This window comes from Pteropus alecto, unplaced genomic scaffold (assembly GCF_000325575.1).
Source record: "Pteropus alecto unplaced genomic scaffold, ASM32557v1 scaffold7, whole genome shotgun sequence".
In the NCBI taxonomy this organism is placed as follows: Eukaryota; Metazoa; Chordata; class Mammalia; order Chiroptera; family Pteropodidae; genus Pteropus; species Pteropus alecto.
This window is the reverse complement of record NW_006494614.1, coordinates 2,109,580-2,131,253: the sequence shown is the minus strand read 5'-3', so window position 1 is coordinate 2,131,253 and position 21,674 is coordinate 2,109,580. Positions and strand designations below refer to the sequence as shown.

The following is a 21,674-nucleotide window of genomic DNA, read 5'->3' as shown; positions in this document are numbered from 1 at the left end:
CATAATTAAGTTACATGGCCACATCTAGCTGCAAAGAAGGTTGTAAAATGTAGCTAAAATAAGGGGTCCTGTTGCTACAGAAGGAGAAAAAGAAATATTTAAAGAAAGATTTACAGACATCCATCAGCCTTCGCCATGTCTATTTACAAATGTCCAGTGCTTTTCAAGTGTCAAAGTCATAAATGACAAAGACAAAAACAGGAACTTTAAGAAAACATGACAGTTTAATGCAATGTGGGATCTTATTTCCAAAAAAAGACATGAGTGGGACAATTAACAAATTTAAATAACGTTTGTAGGTTAGATAATGGTGTTTTATCAGTTAATTTTCTGGTTTTTATCATTGTATTGCAGTTAAAGATGTTAACATTTGGGGAAGTTGCATGAAGGGTGAATGGGAACCCTCTGAATTACTTCTGGAACTTTTTTGTAAGTCTACAATTATAATTATTTTAATATGTAAAGTTTAAAATAATGCAAAAGACCTGTAAGGAGCTGTTTTGTTATTAAAATCCAGCATACTGTCAAAAAACAAACAATGAGGCTGGAGAAGTAGGCAAGGCCAGATTATATTGGGACTTAGTAGCCATGTTGGGGGATTTAGGCCTTGGATCAGTTTTTCATTGAGGATTCCAATAGGAAACAGATGGCATACTCGAAATAAGGTAATTTGAAGACTTATTTACATGAGACTATAAAAATAAGGATATAGGGAACCATCCGACTAAAGCCAACAGGTGGGTGGATAGAACAGGAAAAGGGATTTAGAAGTGGCTAGTCAAACAGGGGAAGTCATGGAAATGGAGGAGAATGTTTCAAGGAGTGGGGTAATTAATGTCAAATGAATGAAAGCTAAAGATAGTCTTTGGGTTTGGTTACTTGGTCAATTTGTGACTTTGGCAAGAACTGTTTCAACAAAACAATGATGGAGGAAGGTGGACCAGAGTGAGTTAAGTGAGAGAATGAGAAAATGAGGACAACTCTTTTGATATATTTGGCTGTGTTGGAGAGGGGAAAGATAGGATATATCTCATTCAATAAGCGTTCCAATTATCCACCGTGGAATCAACTGGAACAAAGGGAACACCTTTAACAAATTCTCTAAGGCAACACAATCACACATTCCCCATGAATGTCCTCACATAGCACTGAACTCCCTGAAAAAGCCAGAGACTCACATACTTCAAGAAACATAAAAATATATTTTAAGTCAGCCCTTTTAGGTATAAAAATGCTAGTTGAAAAAGCAAATTTCCATAACTGAATTTTAAAATTGAGTTTTCAAAAAAAAAAAATCCTTTCTACTTAAAAGAAAAGACACCATAAAATATTTATGGACCTATATAAAGATGTCCAACATAATCTGAACTTCTTAATTTTAACGTTTGAATCTAAATCCAGCATATATTTAACAATTCATTTGCTTTCCAAAAAACAACTTTAAAGGAAAAAAATATATTTTATCTTTCCAAATATAAGTGGTATAAAACGATATTTGGTTTTCAACAGTGAGAAGCATAACTGCCTTTAATTAAAATCAAATAATAAACACAGATACAGATTCTTTTAGATTAAAACATATAACATATATATACATGCTAAAAAAATATATATATATATATATATAATCCGTAAGATGAACTGAAATATGCATACCCTATTTATAGAACAAAGGCTGAGGAACATAACACACAATACCTCAACAAAACTTTCATTCACAGAATAATCTCCTGAAAATAGATATTAGATGAAATAACAAAAATTTTTATTCAAGATTTTAGTTCTTTTTACTGACTTTCTTTTCTGCATATTCCTCTCTCAAAAGATGAATTGTATATTTTTTGTATTTATAAACATCATATTTTCAAGCACTACAGTCCCCAGAAACAATTTATTTCTTCAGCTCTTCATGCACACTTGAGTTGGTGGAGGCTTGAGCTCGGAGCTCTTCTGTCTCCGTCTCAGCAGGCACGGGGTGTTCCTGTTTCACAGCATGAGCTGCATAGTTAAGGCTGGTATTTTCACTCCAATGCCAATGACCTGAGAAGGGGTTATAGAGCATTCCTACCACAGTTTGAACTGACAGACCATCTGAAAAAAAAAAATAAGAGTAGCCTTAATAAATATTTACCTTCCAAGTGCCAAGGCTCATGAAACTCTCCATGTTAAAAAAAGAAAGATTCCTAACTCAAAGTCAAAAATACTTTATAACTATATACTGACCATTCTTTACTGTAGCATAGAACATAAATTCTAAACTCTAAAGCCGACTGTTTGGGTTCAAATCCCAGCTCTGGCACCTATTAGATGATGACCCTGGGCAAGTCACAACATTTCTGAATTTCAGTTTTCTCACATGGGCAGAACATACATTATAGAGTTGTTAGAATTAGATGAGATTTGTTGGGTAAAGTAGCACAGTACTTGGAATTTGGTAATTATTCAATAAACATCAGCTATTAGAAAATACCTGCCAACAAGTGATTGTTCTTATAAAGCATCTTTAAAATATTTTTTCTACTCTATTTTCAACAAGGTCATTTGCAGAAATCTTCAGAACTTACTATATTGCAAATAATAGTGGCCAATTTATTTAAGTGTAAGGTTGTGTGATTAATAATTACATGTACTTTAAAAGTTCAGCTAGGCCTTGAAAATTGGAAAAGTCCTTAATACTTACTTGATTCCATAATGCTCTCTAGCTTTTCAGGTGAAACAAATTTCTCCCAGGTATGAGTACCTTTTGGCACAATACCTGCAATTTGCTCTGAAAAAACAATTCCCAAGACATAGGACAGCTGTGTTTTGTTGATTGTAGTAATGAATAAAGAACCACCCGGCTAAAAAAAAATAAATGCATAGAAGTAAAAATTTAAATGTCAGTAGTATTATTTCTGTAAAGGCTTGGCTTCTTCTACCATCCTTCTTCCTTCCAAATAATCAAAGTGCTGTTAAGATACATAAGTACGAATAATACATAATTTACCAAAATAGTACTTTTTCTTTTGAGAAATTATTAAAGGCAGTCCACTAAAGATGCACTCACTGAGTTTATGCAATGGTGCTTACAACTCTTAAAATCATACATTACTATGACTTAAATTCATATTATATACATTCTTTTGTACATATCAAACACATTATAATAAAAATACAGAAATGAGACCAGGCTGCTCTTCCTTATTACACGCCAACATTTATGCTTTAACATGTGTCAACAAGGTTTTCTCTTTGGGTGCTGAGCCTGTCTTAACTTGTTTGATACAGCATACAGCTTCATTCATTCATTCATTCATTCATTCATTCATTCATTTGGTGAGGCAACACTTCAATTAACTCACAGATTGCAAGGACCTTGTCAGCTTACAATCCCTTGTTTTTTATTTTTTATTTATTTTTTATGCCTACAGCACCTGGTCTTCCTAGGTGGTCTCCCATCCAAGTACTAACCAGACCCGACCCTGCTTAGCTTCCGAGATCAGACGGGATCAGGCTCGTTCAAGATGGCATGGGTGTAGACCAGCTCCACATCTTGTGCAGGCGAGCAATGTTGGTAAATGTGCTTTGACAAAAACATTAATGATTAAAGTTTGAAAGTTTTTTGTCTTATTTTGATTTCACTAGTATAAAAAATATGAAGAGTTCAAGATAAGCGCTTAGATGAATACAAACCATTTATGGACTATTTAGTCTGCTATTTTCTAGTGACTATTAGCCTGATGTGGGTAAAATACCCAAGAGTCCCTCCATAATAATCATATTACTATATATGCACGCACGTGTGTGTGTGTGTGTGTGTGTGTGTATGTATGGAGGGGGGGATGGATATATCTTAAATACCACCTCAAACCAAAAATAAAAAAGAAGAGGCCCTAAAATATTGAAATGTGCACTTAAGTGAAAAATTGAAATATGAGATACTATTTCATCACATATTGTAATTGTTCTCTGCAAAATACCAGTATTCTAAAATATCTTACTGAGAATTACTTATGTGTCAATTATATCTTAACAGAGCTAGGGAGAAAAATCTCACTTATGAATATCTAATCTGTGTTCTACAAAATCCTACCCTAAAGAAAGAGTGGTGAGCAATGGCCATTTATTTTTTTAAAAAATGTTTTCCATTAAAGCAAATATTAGTTTTAAATTCCACAATATTAGCATTCCTCATGTGTGTGAAAGAACCTCCATTCATACATACTAACACACAATACAAAAAGTAATAATTAAGGAGTTTTGCTGGAAAATAGAAGATAGACCTAATAAAACTCATTTAAGAAGAAACATCAAAAAACTGTTACAGATTGAAGGTGACTAAGGAGACATGGCAACAAAATGGCCTGGATTGGATCCTACAACAGAAAAATGACATTAGTCGAAAAACTAATGAACTTTAACAAGGTCTGTAGTGTAGTTAACAGCATAATGTCAACATTAATTTCTTAGTTTTAAGAAATGTACCATGGGTTATATACAGGGCTAGGAGTATGGTGAGGTGAGTGAGGCTCCCAGGACACAAAACTGAAGGAGGCACTCACTCTCCGGAGTGTGTGAATGTACGATCAGGATTGGCACCAAAGAAGAAGTGCCTCCTTCATTTTTGTGCTCACTTGTCTCACCCTAGCTCCTATTCTTATTATGTAAATTGTTAACAGTAGGGGAAGGGTATATGTAAACACTGTACTATTTTTGCAACTCTTCTATAAATCTAAAATTATTTAAAAAGAAAAACTATTTTTAAAAAGTTCTTAGGTAAGGGCTAAGTATTTCATTCAGGTTACCTCTTGAATACATAAACAGCGTTAATATAGTAAAAGCAATATTTATTAAAAGAAAATTTGGAACCACTTTCGGAGGACTAAGTCTGTAGCAAATTATATATAAGCATAATAATGTAATGGGAAGAACCAGAGTTGGAATAAAAAGAGATAGCTTTAAGCCTCATTGAAGTATCTACTGACCTTTGACTTAAAGACCAAGTGACCTTTGACATCTCCCAAATTCTGATCTTCATTGGTCAAAGGACGTGATAGCAATGCCTGCCTTACCTTCCTAACCTGGTTGTAGGTAAGATCAAGTGAGATCAAATGTATGAAGTATTCTTTTATAAGCTGAAAACTGTTATACATAACACACTGAGTTACTTAAATGCTGTCACTTTATGCTAATAATGTTTTTTATTGATTTTTAAGTACTTAATCAAAACCAACTTCTTAGTAATTGTCATTCAATGTCTATTAGGTATTTAATCTAGACTTTATCAATGGAAAAATACCACTATAAATCTATTGGCTGCATTATAATGATGAGCACCAACATTTTTCAAGCTCCGTAGGTACCAAGATACTGGATCTAGAAAACCCCAGTACTGAGGCAAGCTGAGAGGCAGAAGCAATCTCCAGCAGAGATGCTGTCTCCTAGTCCTGGCTTCCTGGTTTCAAGTATTATGAAACATTTATTGTTATGGATACAATCACAAACTGAAAAGAAAAAAAAGTAAATTCTGTGAGTCTTACTTTTAATACTTGACAGCAGCACTGTATAAATGTTTCTAGATCAATCACATGTTCTACAACTTCAGAAGCTATGACAGCATCAAATGTTTCTGTACTCTCTTCCACAATCTCTTCCAGGGAACATGCTCTGTATTCTATCCTCTTATCCAGGACTGGATCAAATGATTTATGGCGCTGTGCTGTTTTAATGTTCGCATCCACAGGATCAATTCCAATGACTGAAGCCCCAAGCCGCCCTAGAGGCTAATGGCATAAAAAAACGTTACCCACAAGAAGAAAACAGAACACATGTTAGTAATAAAAAGGTTATCAAAAAGGAAGCAAAATTAACCATAAGAGGATAATTACTGGAGATCATTTATGGGTACAGGGATGTTCATTACCATTTTCTCTAGTTTGTACATGTTTGAAAATTTCCAAATAAAAAGCTCAAAGTGAGAAAAATAATCACAACAAAGAAACCTTATCAAGAACTACTTGACAATAGTCAAATTTGTAGAAAAAATTTTTTTCTACATTCTCTAGGTACATTTACATGCACTTAATACAGTATTGACATATTTAAAGTGTAATACATGTAATGTATTATAAAATCCCCAAATTTTCTGATATTCAATTGTATATAACAAATTATATTTGTTAAAAGGATAAATTTTTTCTTGATAGTTTTTTTCTGTGACTGAGTAGAAACAATTCCTCATAGTTAATTCTTCTTTCAACTTTTATATTCAATCACTTCCTATGACATGTCCAAGTTTTGAAACACAGCCTTAATTTTGTCAAAACTTGCACAGCATTTATTTTATAACTATTTAGTAATTACGTTTAAAGTATAAATCAAATTATTCGAACTTTAGAGACAAAAGACCTGCAATAATACAGTGAAAAGACTGTAGAACACTTATAGTAAAATCTTACTCATTTACAATTTGATATGCCACCAATTCTTGATGTATTTTCATATATTTTACATTTTCTGAAATTTTATAATTGATAGCAGAAGAAACCAGCCCACTGCCATATGAAGAACATGTTTTTTGTGCATGAGGAAACTTAGCCATGCATCAAAGGCCTATTAGGCTCACTGTCAGTTTGGCTATTACGGACCTTGACAGTATCACATCCCACTGAACCTTCGCTTACATTAATATCCTATACTTCCTTAAAATATCTTTAAAAGATCAGATTACGATACAGTAGTACACAAAAAGTTACTGTGTTGATAGCAAGGCATAAATTTACTATAGTCTAAAGTAAATCTTCACAGGGAGAATCAGTATTCTTTCAAGTGCTCTAGAGCACCTGAGAGGGAAGAGCCCCACAAACAGGCAAAACTCTGTTAGGTTTTGATGTTGAAGCAAGTGCAAAAGGACAGCTTAAACTAGTGAAAATTAGCTAATCTTTTGGGATAGAAGAGACAATAAAATTTTCAAAGCTCTTCAAAAGACCAGTTTCTCATATTTGTGTAAAAAAAAAAAAAAAATCCCTCACTATAATTTTCTGAAAATTTTATATATTTTTAAGGAAAAGTATGAATTACTTTTATAATCAGAAAAATATTTAAAATATTAGGCATTTTAAAAATGAATATTATTTGTTAAAAGGATAAATGAAGCATAAGCCCACTTCTCAATTTTTTTTTCCCAGTTAAAAAAGGCAGGAAAGTTGTAAATCACTTACTTCAGTTAACAATCCACCACCACAGCCAACATCAAGAATCTTCATCCCAGACAAAGGTTTCCCTGGCTGGTGATTAGCAACTGTTTTTAAAAGATTGTCTCTTTAAAAAAAAAAAAATTCAAAACATATAAAAAATTATTAATTTTAACAATTGAGTCTTCAAAGTGTACAATTTTCAATGAAATATTAAATTTATTTTAAATGGATTATCGATGTTTTGGGCAAACGGGTCTTTTATTTTGCACATTAAATGACTATGTTTAATTTAAAAGATATTTGTAATAATCAAAAGCAGGAGGTTTAAAGTAAATCTGTTGAATTAATCTAGTAATTATGACATAATTATTAGTTTAGTCATAATCTTAGAAAAACTTTAAAAATAATCTAGTTTAGATTAACCTAATTTTATTTGCTTGTCATCATGTCACTTATTAGCTACATTGTTAGTACTTGCTACACCCATTTCATGTCTGCAACCAATATGTTATTTTACAGGGCTTACAAAAAGCAAATTGGAAATCTGTATTTTCAGAATTTGCCTATATTCCCTTCCAAATTGAGTATCCCTTAATCTTCTATGTTAGTAGTGTTTTCATGATCATGTAAATAGGTATCCAAATCCAGTAAACTTAATTTTAAGATAATCATAGTAATATTTTACCACATATGCAAACATATGCACATACATACACAAGCACACACAGAGATATATACCTAACAGTACTGAAAACTAAAGTTTTAAGTTGGACTATGTATGAATTTTAATTATACGTACATTAAAATAAATGTTATATATAATAAAAATACCTTAGGATATCATTTATTGCTATTAAAATTAACTGACTTCTAAGAATAACCTAGATAGTGGTTAAGTAGATAACTTTAGAATGCTGTAACATACAGAAAGGACCCGTTTCAAATGAAGTCCAATCCATTCTTCATGCATTGGGCAAAATGACTCCTTTATATCATAATTTAGATCATATCACTCCCCTTCGATGGCTTCCAATTATTCTCAGAATAAAATCTAAACTTCTAACCACAATTTATACTGCTCTAGGTGATGTGCTTTAGTGTGATATCTAAATGATAGTCACAGTAGTTTAAATAGAATAGTTCTCAAGCTGAGAGTATATCAGAATGATCTGAAAGGCTTGCTAAAACGGTCTGCTGACCCCACCAAAGCAGTAGGTCCAGGACCACTGTGAGAAGTCTGCATTTCTAATAAGTTCCCAGGTAACACTGATGTTGCTAGTCCAGGGAACCAGGGAACCTTGGGAACCACTGACATAGCCTAACATAATGACATTGCGCTTTTCTCTGCCTTAATGTTTCAGTGGTCCACAAATTCAGTGGTGATAAAAAGGTGCCAATATTTCCCTTTTTGCTGCACTAGCTCTGGATGAACCAGCAAAAACAATCGAGAAGTTTCCTGAGGGCAGTCTGAATCTGATATTCTGCGTCAATTAAGTGCCTTGTCCATGTCAGCTGCTCAGAAATGTTTAATGAATAAACAAATGGACATAAGAACAAATCAACAATTTCTTGATAAATGGAGTCTGATGAACCCTTTCCTTTACCTCCCACAGCAAACTCTTAAGTTCCTGAAGTACGTGGACTACGTTTCGAACGATGAATATCCTAGTACCCTTTACAGTGTCTGTCCCTCAAGCTCTGTACAAAGTAAGTTCTCCATAAATATTTGTTGAATTGAACTGTCTCAGTAGTATTCCCTTTAGTAGGACTGCATAAAGGTCAAAGTTGCTATAAAATGATCTTGATGTTCATAGGACCCTAGTTCCTTTTCATAAGGATTTAACCTGATAATGTTCAAAAATGCTTCAAGTTAATTTATGAAAGCAGCCTAGAACTTGAATGATGTTATTTAAAAAATTAATGGTTTCAAACAATGGACAGTGAAGAGAACCTTCCTAATTTCTAAAGCAACCTTAAAATACAGCATTTTGAACCTAAGTATAAACCAAGAGAAAAATGAACTCAAAAGATGAATTACTACAAAGAGTTGCATTTTAAAAGACTTAGAATTTCTGAAATGTTACCTAATGAATGGCACCCTGAGGTCGTTCATAGAATGAAGAGGGGCATATACTCCTTGCTCATCCCACCACCTGTGAGCCAGGGCCAGGAAGGTTTTTACCTCACTGCTGTCTACAGTGGTTCGAGAAGTACTGTACAGTCTTGTCCAAGGGTACCTAGGAGGTCAAAATGAAGAGCCAGGCAAAAATTGCTTTTTAAAAAAATGTAACATATTATGTAGAAAGGTATTCTAATTTAAAATTTATCAGATTCTAAATACTCATTTTTGATGTTTCAAAACCAAATTTTCTTATAATCACATTACTTATAAATATATATATATTTATATTTATTCACAGATGAAACAAAATCAATTGGTTTTCAAAGTAAGCTACAATGAAAACGAAACTTTAAGACTTGGCCTTCTGGGTTTCATCTAATAATATCTGATAATAATAATAGTAGTAGCAGTAGTAGTAATTTATTGAGCACTCACTACATGCTGGTACTATTTAAGAACTCCATATATGCCATATGTCATCTCATTTAATCCTGCTAGCAACTTTATAAGGTAGGAACTACGATGATCCCTATTACACAGATAAGAAAAGGGAGGCTCAGAGAGATCAAGTAACGGGTAAAGCCAGGATTGAACCCAAGTGCCTCCATCTTCTCTCCATTTCTGCTGCTATCATCCTAGTCCAAGCTCCCAACATCTCTTGCATGAATTATTATCCTAGATTTCTAATTACTCTGCCTGCTTCCTACCTTGTTCCCCTCTAATCTGTTCTCAACAATGCACCCACTTTTCTCCTCATCCTCTCCACTTCCGCCACATGGGCCTTGTTTTAATTCTTTGAATTGACCATGCTTGCTCCTTCCTCAGGTACTTTTTTTTTTTTTTTTAACCCTTGGTTGACCTCACAGATTGCAAGGACCTTGTCAGCTTACAATCCCTTATTTTTTATTTTTTTAAATTTTTTACGCCTACAGCACCTGGTCTTCCTAGGTGGTCTCCCATCCAAGTACTAACCAGGCCCGACCCTGCTTAGCTTCTGAGATCATATGGGATCAGGCTTGTTACAGGTACTCTGTATATGTTGTTCCTTCCACTTTGGTTCCACCATGCCTCCTCTACACGCATAATTAATTCCTCTCATCTTTTAGCTCTTAGTTTGAGTGGAATGTCATCTGAGAAGTCTTCTCCAACTCTCAAAACTGGGTCATAGTCCCCTATTTTAAGTCCTATACAACCATATACTCTTCACTGGGCTATGTGATTATTTGATCATGTCTCCCCACTAGAATATAAGCACTCTGAGGGCAAGGCATGGACTGTCTTGCTTACCATTTTATTCCTAGTGACTAGTACAGTTCCTGGAACAAAGTTGGTGCTCAGAAAACATTTGTCAAATAAATAATTTGAGAGAGGAGGCCCAGAAAAGTATATAATTCACCTAAAATTTTTTTTAATCAAATGGGATCAAACAGAGACTAAACAGGTATCAGACAGACAACTACACCAAGTTCCATGTCAAAGTAGATGATGGGAAAATCCTCCAAAACCCTATCAGACAGACAACTACACCAAGTTCCATGTCAAAGTAGATGATGGGAAAATACTCCAAAGGTTCTTGGGTGAAAGACAATAAGGTTGTCACATTAGAATATGTAATGCCATTCAAATTTTTACTATGTTTTTCTTAGCTACACAGAATACATTCTATATTGATTACTTATTATCCTTTTAATAGTTAAATGTCACTCTTCTTTAATATTATATTATGAATATTACCTCCCCTTCCCATGCTTCATGCAAAGTAAATAACTAACTTAACAACAGATAACAGTAGGTGGGCGCTCAGCTGACTAAAGAATGATTTCACATATACGTAATCTTAAAGGAGCTAGCTCATTACAAGTAGAAGCACGTACTCATACCTTAACTCTATGAAATATTTCTCATGAGGTTAGAAATTTGTTTATAAAATAAGAATACAGAAAGACATTATTTTGATTCAGTCTTACTATCTAAAATGTATACTTAACCACCTTATCATACTATTTATGTTGCACTCAAATCATTTAGAATTTTAAGCACTGTATTATTTGTGTCCTGTCATAAGGATATTGAGGAAGTAAAAAGTATTTCTCCAAGTAACATAGTCTTATATTTTATTTATTCATTTGTTAAATTTTTTTTAAAAATTTTATTTATTTATTATTATTATTTATGCCTACAGCACCTGGTCTTCCTAGGTGGTCTCCCATCCAAGTACTAACCAGGCCCGACCCTGCTTAGCTTCCGAGATCAGACATTGGGCTTGTTCAGAGTGGCATGGCCGTAGACCATGGACCATGCCTCTTCTGGGGTGTGAACCCAGGACCTTCTGTGTGTAAAGCAGACGTGCTAACCACTACACTATGGAGCCACGTCCAATATAGTTTTATATTAAAAATGAAAGCTACCTATAAATATGGATAAAGGCTATGCACTGTATAAAGTGTTACAATTTTTCTCTGTGTTTGAAATATTCCAAATTTAAAATGGAAAAATAAATAATGCATATATTTAAATAAATAAAATCTACCTTAATCAAACCACATGAGCTATTATGTACTGATATAATAAACACTGGTTTATTAAACACAACCAATACAAAACTATTATGCCTATAATTACGTAAATATTTGCCACACTAATGAATAAACTTACCTATAACTTTTCATTGTATTCAAGCAGGCAAAAGTCATTCTATAGGATTTGGACCACATAATTCTGTATTCATGGAAAACCCATGGTTTAATTTGTAGAGTCCAACTGAGCTGATTCTTTGAATAAACTGAAAAAAAAAGAATGTCTAGAGAAAGCATTGCACAGTATGAATCCCTAATATGCATGTACTTGAAGAAACTATTTTATATGGCAATCTTATATTACAATTGATAAACAAAAGGATTGTTTTCTTAATTTTGAATGTTATTCTAAAATATAAAGGTCTTGCATTCTGCCATCTAACTCTAATCAGACATTTCTGAAATTATAATTAGCCAAAATAAGTAATGCATATATAAAAGTTTTTCATGCCATTATGCTGCACAAAATTATAAAAAATGATATTCAAATTAAAACTACATTACCTTTTAAATTAAGGTAATGCTGATGCTGAGATTGTCTAAACTAGTTCAAATTCTGTCACTTCCATGTTAGCTACATAAAATGGATTTAATATATGCTCAACACCTTTTACAGGAGAAAAAAATTTCTTGTAAAACATTTTTAAATAAATACTCATCCAGTCTATATGTGCAAACTTAATTGAGATCTGCATTATGAACTAGTTACTCTGCTGCAAAACATTCAATTGTTCAATAAACATTCAGACAAAGTAGACCTTACAGCAGAGAAAATTACTATGGACATTACATTGTGATAAAATGGACAATCCACCAAGAAGACAAAGCAATCCTTAATGTGTATGCGCCAGACAACACACTTCCAAAATATATGAAGCGAAAATAGAACTGAGAGGAGAAATAAACAAATCTACAACTATAGTTGGAGACTTCGACACTACTTTCTCAGTAACTGATAAGAACCACTAGACAGAAAATCAGCAATGACATAAAAGAACTGAACAACACCATCACCCAATAAGATCTAATTGAAATTTATAAAACATTCCACTCAAACAAAAACAAAATATACATTCTTTCGAGCATACATGGGGTACTCATAATGATACACCATATCCTGGGATATAAAACAAACCTTAAACAACTTTAAGAGAAGTGAAATAATATAAAGTATGTTCTCTGAGAATAATGAACTCAAACTAGAAATAAATAACAGAAAGATAACCTGAAAAGAACAAAACACTTAAACAATACAATTCTAAACATCCATGAGTCAAACACAAAGTCTCAGGGAAATATAATTGAAATAAATTAAAATACCTAACATATAAAAATCTGTGGGCATAACTAAAGCAATACTCAGAGGGAAATTTATAACATTAAACACTCATATTGGAAAAGACGAAAGGTTGCAAATCAATAATCTAATTTTCTACCTCAACAAACTAGAAAAAGGAAAGTAAAATAAACCCAAAGCAAGCAAAAGGAAGGAAATGATATTGGTAAAAGTAGACATCAATGGCATTTAAAACAAAAGATAAAATAAATCAAGCCAAAAGCTAATTCCTTGCAAAGATCAATAAAATTGACAAACTTCTACCAAGACTGACAAAGAAAGAGAAAACCTAAATTACTAATATCAAGAATTCAAGAGAGGATATCACTATGAACCTGAAAGACATAAAAAGGGATAATAAGGGAATACTACAAATAACTCTGCCCAGTGAAATTCTACAATTTAGACAAAATTACAAACTACCTAAACCCATGCAATATGAAACAGGTAGCCTGAATAGATCTATAACTACTAAAGTTATTAAATTCATAGTTAAAACTTTCTGAAAAATAAGTCTCCAGGCTCAGATAGCTTCACTGGTGAATTCTAACAAACACTTAAAGAAGAAAAAACCAACCGATTCTACCCAATCTCTTCCAAAAAACAGAAGAGTAAGGAACACTTTTCAACCTATTTTATGAAGCCAGCATTACTCTGATACAAAAACCAGACAAAGATGATACAGCAAAGAAACCACAGACCAATTTCTCTCAGGAATAGACACAAAAATTCTCAACAATTAGTAAATAGAATCCAGCAACATATAAAGAGAATACTGTAGCACAACCAAGTGGGATTTATTCCAGCTATGCAACACTAGTTCATATTAGAAAAATTAATGTAATCTGCCATATTAATAATCGAAAGAAAAATCACATAATCTTATTGATGTGGAAAAAACATCTGACAAAACCGCACCCATTTATGATTAAAAATTCTCAGCAAATTGAGAATAGAAGGGAAAATTTTCAATCTATAGAGCATTCATAACAATCTTATAGCTCACATAGTTCTTAACAGTGAAAGACTAAGTGCTTTACCCCCAAAATCAGGGACAAAGCAATCTTAGCCAGTGCAATAAGGTAAAAAAAAAAAGAAAGAAAGAAAACAGAAAAGCAAGCTCCTGGAACTGGTATGTGAGTTCAGCAAAACGTCACCACACAAAAAAGTCAGTTGTTTCTATATACTAACAATGAACAACTAGAAAGTAAAACTTAAAATGCTGTATCATTCAAAATCAGTCCAAAAAAGAATGAATTACTTCCATTATTGCATAAATTTAACAAAACATGTGTGGCGGTCCCCAGCCTTTTTGGCACCAGAGACTGGTGCTCCTATGAGAATTTAATGCCTGATGATCTGAAGTGGAGCTGAGGCAGTGATGCTAGTGCTGGGGAGCAGCTGCAAATACAGATGATGCTTCACTAGCCTGCCATTCACCTCCTTCTATGCAGCCTGGTCCCTAACAGGCCATGGACTGGTACTAGTCCACAGCCTCAGGGTCGGGGACCCCTGATGTATAGGGTCTGTATGCTGAAAATTTACATAAAACACCGATAAAAGAAATCAAAGAAAACCTAATAAACAGCAAGACATACTGTGTTCATGGATTGGAAGACTCGAAATCATTTTCCCCAAATTGATTTATATGTTTATACAGTTTCTATCAAAATCACAATAGTCATTCTTTCCTAAATACAGACAAGCTGATTCTAAAATTTATATGAAAAGGCAAAAGAAATAGAATAGTTAAAACAATATTGAAGAAGAAGAATAAAATTGCAGGAATCCCAATATTCAATTTTAAGACCACAGAACTATAGTAATCAAGACAATGTGTGGTATTGGAGGGGGGACAAAGACAAATATCAGTGTAACAAAAGAGAGTCCAGAGATAGACCAAAAAGTTCACCCAACTGGTTTTTTGAAAGTGGTGCAAGAAACAGTTCAATGGAGGAAGAACAATCTTTTCAATAAATGGTGTTGAAACAATTGTATGCCACAGACAAAAAAGAAAACTTCAACCTAAATCTTACATCTTATACAAAAATGAACTCAAAATGGATCGTTGATCTTAATACAAAATTATAAAACTTTTAGAAGAAAATACAGAGGATCTTCATGACTTAGGGTTAGGCACAGAGTTCTTACATCTGACCCCAAAAGCACAATCCTTTTAAAAAGTGATTAAATTGGACTTAATTGAAACTAAAACTTTTGCTCTACAAGACAAGTCACAGATGGGGAGGAAATATTTGCAAAACACATATCCCACAAAGGACTTGTATCTGGAATATATAAGAATAGTCTTTAAACTGAACAGTAAAATCAAAAAGTCTCCATTAAAAAAATACACAAGAAATCCAATAATAAAATGGATGTAGATATTATAAAATGAGTATAAAAAGAATGTACATCTCTTCAAAGAGGATATACAAATGTAAATAACCACATGAAGAGATGTTAAATATCAACAGACATTAGAGGAATAAAATGAAAGCCATTACATACCTATCGAAGTGGCTAAAATTTAACCATCCTGATATTACCAAGTGTGGACTGGGATATGAAGCAACCAGATCTTTTATATATTGCTGGTGGGAACGTAAAATGGTACAGGTACCATGAAAAGCTAATAAACTAATAAAGGTAAACATACATTTTTCATACAACCCAGGATTTGCATTCCTGGGTATTTATCCCAGAAAAGTGAAAATATGTCCACACAAAAATCTGTATACAAATGTTCTTAGTAAGTTTATTCCTAATAGTCAAAAACTGGAAACAACCAAAATATCCTACAAGAAGGGAATGGTTAAACAAACTGTGTTATATCCTTATCATAAAATACTACTCAGAAATAAAAAAGAATGAACTATTGATACACACAATAACTTGGATGGATTTTATGGTGAGTGGGAAACAAAAAACAATTTAAAAAAGTGTATACTGTATAATTTCATTTATATAACACTCTTGAAATGGCAAAATTATAGTAATGGAGAATAGATCAGTGATTGCCAAGGGTTAAGGTTGGGGGAAGGATCTGACTATAAAGGAATAGTATATGGAAACTTCTTTGTAATTATGAAATAGTTCCATATCTTGAATGTGGTAGTTGTTACACAAATCTCTATGTATGGTGACACACACGCGCGCGCACACACACACACAGTGCATTTAACGGTGGTAAAATCCAAACAAGGTCTGTAGTTTAGTTAACAGCATCACACTAATGGCAATTTCCTAGCTTTGACAATGTATTATGGTTAGGTAAGATGTTATCTCTGAGGAACTGGTGAGGGGCATATGAAAATTCTCTGTACTATTTTTGCAACTTCTTGTTTTAAATTATTTCAAAATAAAAAAAAATTTAATTAAAAAGTACAAAAGGGCACACTAAAAACACTTCTCCTATCCCTGATTCTAGTTATCCAGTTTCTGTCTCTGGAGGCAATCAGTGTTACTAGATTTGTATGTATGCTTCCAGAGATTTTATACATATATCAATTATATTTTTGTATATTAATTTATCAATTTCTTATTTTATACAAAATGTAGTACAATACACGCATTCTTCTGCACCTTGCTTTTTTTCACCTATCAATGTATCTTAGAGATATTTTCTTAACAGAGCAAAAAGAACTTCCTTTTTTAGGGTGCATGGTATCCATTGTATGGCTATCATAATTTATTTAAGCAGTCCCCTTCTAACGGGCATTTATTTAAGTTATTTCTAATTTTTTGCTATTCCAAAAACATAAGACTGAATTACCTAGGTAATTTCATATATTTCTGAAAGTACCTATAGATGAAATCCCAAGAACCGTGATTGTGTCAACTGGCATGTGCATTTATAAATTTGTAATTGCCACTCACAGATGCTGAATCAATTTGCAATCCTATGGGTACTATATGAGAATTTGTAGTGCTGGTTTCCCCACACTGATAATACATACATTGATAGTCACCTATCCAATTTATTATCAAATGTTTTTTTCTTTGCTAATCTAATAGGTGAAAATGAATGTTTGTGTCCCTGCCTCCAAATTCATATGTTGAAAACCGAACCCCTAAAGCAATGGTATTAAGAGATGGGGCTTGTGGGAGGTGATTAAGTCATGAGGGTGGAGCCCTCATGATTGTTTTAATGCCCTTATAAAAGAGATCCCAGGGTATACCACAAGAAGGCTCCATCTATGAACCAAGAAGTGGGCTTTCACCAGACACAGAATCTTGGGCTTCCCAGTCTTCAGAACTGTAAGAAATAAATTTCTGTAGTTTATAAGCCACCCAGTCTGTGGTATTTCATTACAGCAATTCAAACGGACTAAGACAAATGGTTATTTATTATTTTGTGTCTTGTCTTTTCGTAGTCTCTGAACATTTTTCTCCTGAGCTTTTTATGTTTTTGTTTAAAAAAAGTTTAATAGGCCGTTCACAGGCTGGCCCAAATCCATCTCAATGTTCTTAAAAAAAAAAGTTCGTGCTTCTAGGCTTTTACTTATGTTACTCTCTTCCACCATTTCTATCTCTACTACCTATCTGTACTACCTTTTAACACCCAGTTCAAATACTACTTTCTTTATGACTTTAGGTAAGCAAATGACATATTAGAGAATTATATAAACTACTCAGTGATGACTCCCATGTCCTTCTCACCTCCCCTATATCTGGCAAATTAGTCCCTCAATCATCAATGTTGTCAAGATTTTCAAGAGCTTGCTTGCTTGCTTGCTTGCTTTATTTATTTATCTATCTATTTATTTATTTATTTAAAGTTTACTGGGGTAATATTGGTTAATATAATTATATAATTTGTGAGTGTACATTATAATTTGACATCTATATATTCTATTGTGTGCTCAAGAGCTTTAAAAACCACTTCACCACAACTGAGAAACTCCAACACAGATAATCACTGCTAAATTTTTTTTATGTATCTCTATTTTCTCTATATCTCCATCTATATATCTAAGTACATAATATACACTGATTTGTAACTTACTTTCTTAACACTATATCTCAATCATTTTTCCATGTGGATACACATTGATTTAAATTATCTTTTTTATTGGCTACCCTATTTTCCACTGTATGAGAGTATCAACTTAACTCTATTGGTGGGCCTTTAAGTTTCCTATTTTTTGCTCATTATATTCGGATCTTATTTGTATCCTAACATTTTTTTTTAAAGAGACCCTTGAGGTATCCTTCCTAGTGCCTGGCATTACAATATTTATTAAATGAGTTTCATGTAAAGGATGAACTTAACTTTCTGGTCAACACTGGCAGTTAAATAAACCAGCTTCTATGAACATAAGGTTCAGTGAGTTATTTTCTTGATCTTTGTCAATACAGTCTGTTGAATTAACTTATTAATCAAAAAGTAGTATAGCTACCTTAGATCTTTCTGAAAGAAGGCGATGTAAGTTCAAACAAAACACAAATACAACGCTATTAATCACTGAGACAGAAGCTGGTGTCTCTTTTCGCCGCGGCAAAAGAAAGCACACGACCTTGAGATTCTGGCAGGCACAGAGTGGTCGCCGACTCCAGAGGAAGGAACTCAACCAAAATGAGACAAAGGTCGCTGGATCTACGGCAGCGGCCCGAGGGCTGTGATCTCCTAGGCCGAGAACGCAAGTACTCAGCTATTTTTCCCAGCCGCTGGGGACGGCAGGCCAAGAGCCCAGGCCCGCGGTTCAACAGACTGCGAGGGCCGTAACCCAAGGTAAGGGTCTTGCCTTGACCCCACACGGAGCCCAGCAACAGCTGGCCGCCCTCTCGCGCGTGCGCAGAACAACTGGCCCGCACGGTGGGCTGCGCGTGGGGGAACCTTGCCCCCACCCACCCGGACAAACACATATACGCACCCACTCACCTGCCGACGTAGTGAAGCGAGGACAACCAGACTGTGTGCCCAGGTACCTAAACCTAAGCACGTTTAAAAAAAGACTCCCGGAGGAGCTCAGCTTGCGGGCTCCCCACATCGCGACAGAAAGGATCCACCTCTCTTCCGGTCCCTCCAATAAAAGAGCCCCAACAGAAAGGTTCCACTAGCACCGCCTGGAGCCAACCTAATCACGGTTGCATTAATGAGTGGTGTTATGTGACTATACCCTACGCTCAACAGCTGTCAAGTTGTGTATGCAATTGAACTATATATTATCATAAACTACAGGATCCTGTTTGTGCCTATTCCTACTATATGCCCACCTCAAATCTCATGGCCAAAGTAGCCATCCATCATGCTACTATTACTTCATGCTGTGATCTAGCTTTTATTCCATGTAGTTCCACTTCATATTAAATGTCTCCTAGGGGCATTTATATTCCTGTAAGATATTGACCCTAATTTAGAATCACAAATGTGTGAAAAAGCACATTTTCTTTAAGGGTAGAATTCTATCTCCTTATGAGGTACTCAAAATAGAGGGCCAGAAGTCTAATTTGAGATTTTCTGCAAGTGACTGGATAATCTGGACAGAGAAGACATTATATAGCAGGATACTGCTAATTACTTAGGCTAGGCAAACTTCATTTACAGCTAGAATGGTGACAGTAACATTTTACTTCAAAATGTATAAAAGCCTTTCCCTGGGTAAGAATGATAAATTTCCAACATTAAAAGTAAAAAGTCATTGTACATTTTCAGCAGGCAAGGTCAAATTGGTAAAGGGTTCTTTGAAATAATGAAATTTACTGCTCAGTAATGGTCTTTCACTTATGGTTTAAGTAAAACATTGACTTCCTCCTAAGACTGGTTGCAGACTTTTTAGTCATCTCTTCAGAACTCCTCTCAAGATGGCAGAAAGCTCTGCACAAAAGAACATTTAGCATTTACATTTGTTGGAGTGATAGATCCAAGGAAAAAGCAAAAGTTCAAGTATGACTAATAAATTTTTAAGAGCTTTATTTCAATGAAATTTCTTTGAATGTACCACCTCACCGGGCTTCAGAGCCTTCCCATATTTTCAGTTCAACAACAAAGGCAATCCGTAATGTCTCAATACCAACAGGAAACAAGCTTCTTGAATACCCATTAGTTTGGCTAGGATAAGCAAAACTAGCTCATGTTATTTTTCGCTACAAATATTAACAAAAAATTTTTCCAATAATACTCAAACCGGAGTTGTATTGGAAGTCCTAGCAGTTGTAATGTGCTACATGTTGGGAGTTAAGTCCCAGACCATCGCTATGGTCTCAACCACAAACGTGTTGTAAACTAGAGCCTACAATTAATTTTGCTAAAATCTATTTAGCAAAAACTAAAAATCTATTTAACATTTTGACATTCAACTTTGTAATTTTCATATAAACTTTTTTCATTCAAGTTATGGGCAAAGTGATCCCTTAAAGCTAACAGTTTTATTCCATTGAAATGAGATACTACTACATTCATTTAGAGTTTAACGGTAAATTTTCATATTTACAAAATTTCACATAAATCAGTAACAATATTAACTGACCATAATAAGAATGTGGCAGATGTAACCTATGTGTATTTATAGATCTCTATACCTGATAAACCTTTAAGGTTATGAATGTAACTCACACCAGACAGCTAATAAAAAGCCCATTTTCTCATTTAGGTTTAGACTGTACAACCAAATTCTATTTAAAATCAAAGAACTTAAGGGTTTGAAGTGTTCAAGACTTTAGAGATAATCTAATTCCACCCTTATACAGTTGAAGAAATTAAGGCCTATAATGATTAAGTGATTTGCCCAAAATACACCAAGTACCAGAGCCCTGGCTTCTGGGGTTCAATGAATCGAGTACTATTTCCATTAAACTATGCTTAGTAGTATTTTAGAAACTTCACTAGATAAAAACATTTTAATGTGTATAAAAGAGGAAAAACTCTGTTTAAATAAAAAGGTTCCCATAAGACAGTATTACGGGGACTTTGGACCTCATATAATTCCTATGTAAAATTCCCACATAAAATAAAAAACTCAACTAATTATACATCGTATGCTTCTCTGAAGAAACAGAATAAACTCAGACACTAAAAAACAGACTATGTTTGGGAAATTCACCTATTGTGTTTTATACCATTAGAAATAGATGCTAAAAAAAGGCATTTTACAATGGCAGAAAACATATACACTGAGATTCCACACCAATCTTTATTTTATATTTTGGGGCCTGAAACAAATCTTAAAATTACCTCTTCCAAATTACATTTTATTCTCTTAATGGTGTGGTTTACCCCCATTCCACAAAAACAAGTATGATTAATACACTAAAATATTTTTTAAAAGAATCTCTTAAGACAGTTTTTTATTAACCAATTCAGATCAATGATTGTCTCAAAAACTGAATGTATTAATTTTCTGGTGGTGTCATTTTAGAAAAGATTTCATAACCAAATTATACATTTAATTAACTTATGTGTAAGTTTTAGCATTCACATCCTAAATCACTGAAGCCCTATTTTATAAAATCTTACCACTCAA

General features: G+C 33.8%; 1 protein-coding gene and 2 pseudogenes across 3 annotated transcripts; all 3 read right to left on the bottom strand.

Moving 5' to 3' along the window:
- Positions 1–205: 205 nt before the first annotated feature.
- Positions 206–19,248, bottom strand: COQ3 (coenzyme Q3, methyltransferase). Of its 3 annotated transcripts, XM_015600589.2 has the most exons (8): positions 19,094–19,230; positions 17,391–17,467; positions 11,953–12,079; positions 9,260–9,412; positions 7,200–7,299; positions 5,520–5,762; positions 2,681–2,840; positions 1,744–2,091 (listed from the first exon to the last, which is right to left on the bottom strand). In XM_015600589.2, exons 2-8 carry the CDS (start codon positions 17,404–17,406, stop codon positions 1,892–1,894), a joined length of 999 nt encoding a protein of 332 aa, XP_015456075.1. In that variant the 5' UTR covers positions 17,407–17,467; positions 19,094–19,230; the 3' UTR covers positions 1,744–1,891. The 3 variants fall into 3 exon arrangements, with proteins under 3 accessions (XP_015456074.1, XP_015456075.1, XP_006926341.1); XM_015600588.2 differs by lacking the exon at positions 17,391–17,467 and having other exon boundaries at positions 206–2,091; positions 11,953–12,097; positions 19,094–19,248; XM_006926279.3 differs by lacking the exon at positions 17,391–17,467 and having other exon boundaries at positions 19,094–19,247.
- LOC112474679 lies at positions 3,402–3,520 on the bottom strand (annotated as a pseudogene).
- LOC112474856 lies at positions 11,471–11,586 on the bottom strand (annotated as a pseudogene).
- Positions 19,249–21,674: the final 2,426 nt, after the last annotated feature.

What these genes read in the sequence shown, in the direction of transcription:
- COQ3 (XM_015600588.2), bottom strand. Translation starts at nt 19,202, where the DNA reads ATGTGGGGAGCCCGCAAGCTGAGCTCCTCCGGGAGTCTTTTTTTAAAC. An exon ending in GTGGTGGATTGTTAACTGAA is followed by an intron (nt 5,763 to 7,199) that starts GTAAGTGATTTA and finishes TTATGCCATTAG; the next exon opens with CCTCTAGGGCGGCTTGGGGC. An exon ending in GCTGCTGTCAAGTATTAAAA is followed by an intron (nt 2,841 to 5,519) that starts GTAAGACTCACA and finishes ATTTTTTTTTAG; the next exon opens with CCGGGTGGTTCTTTATTCAT.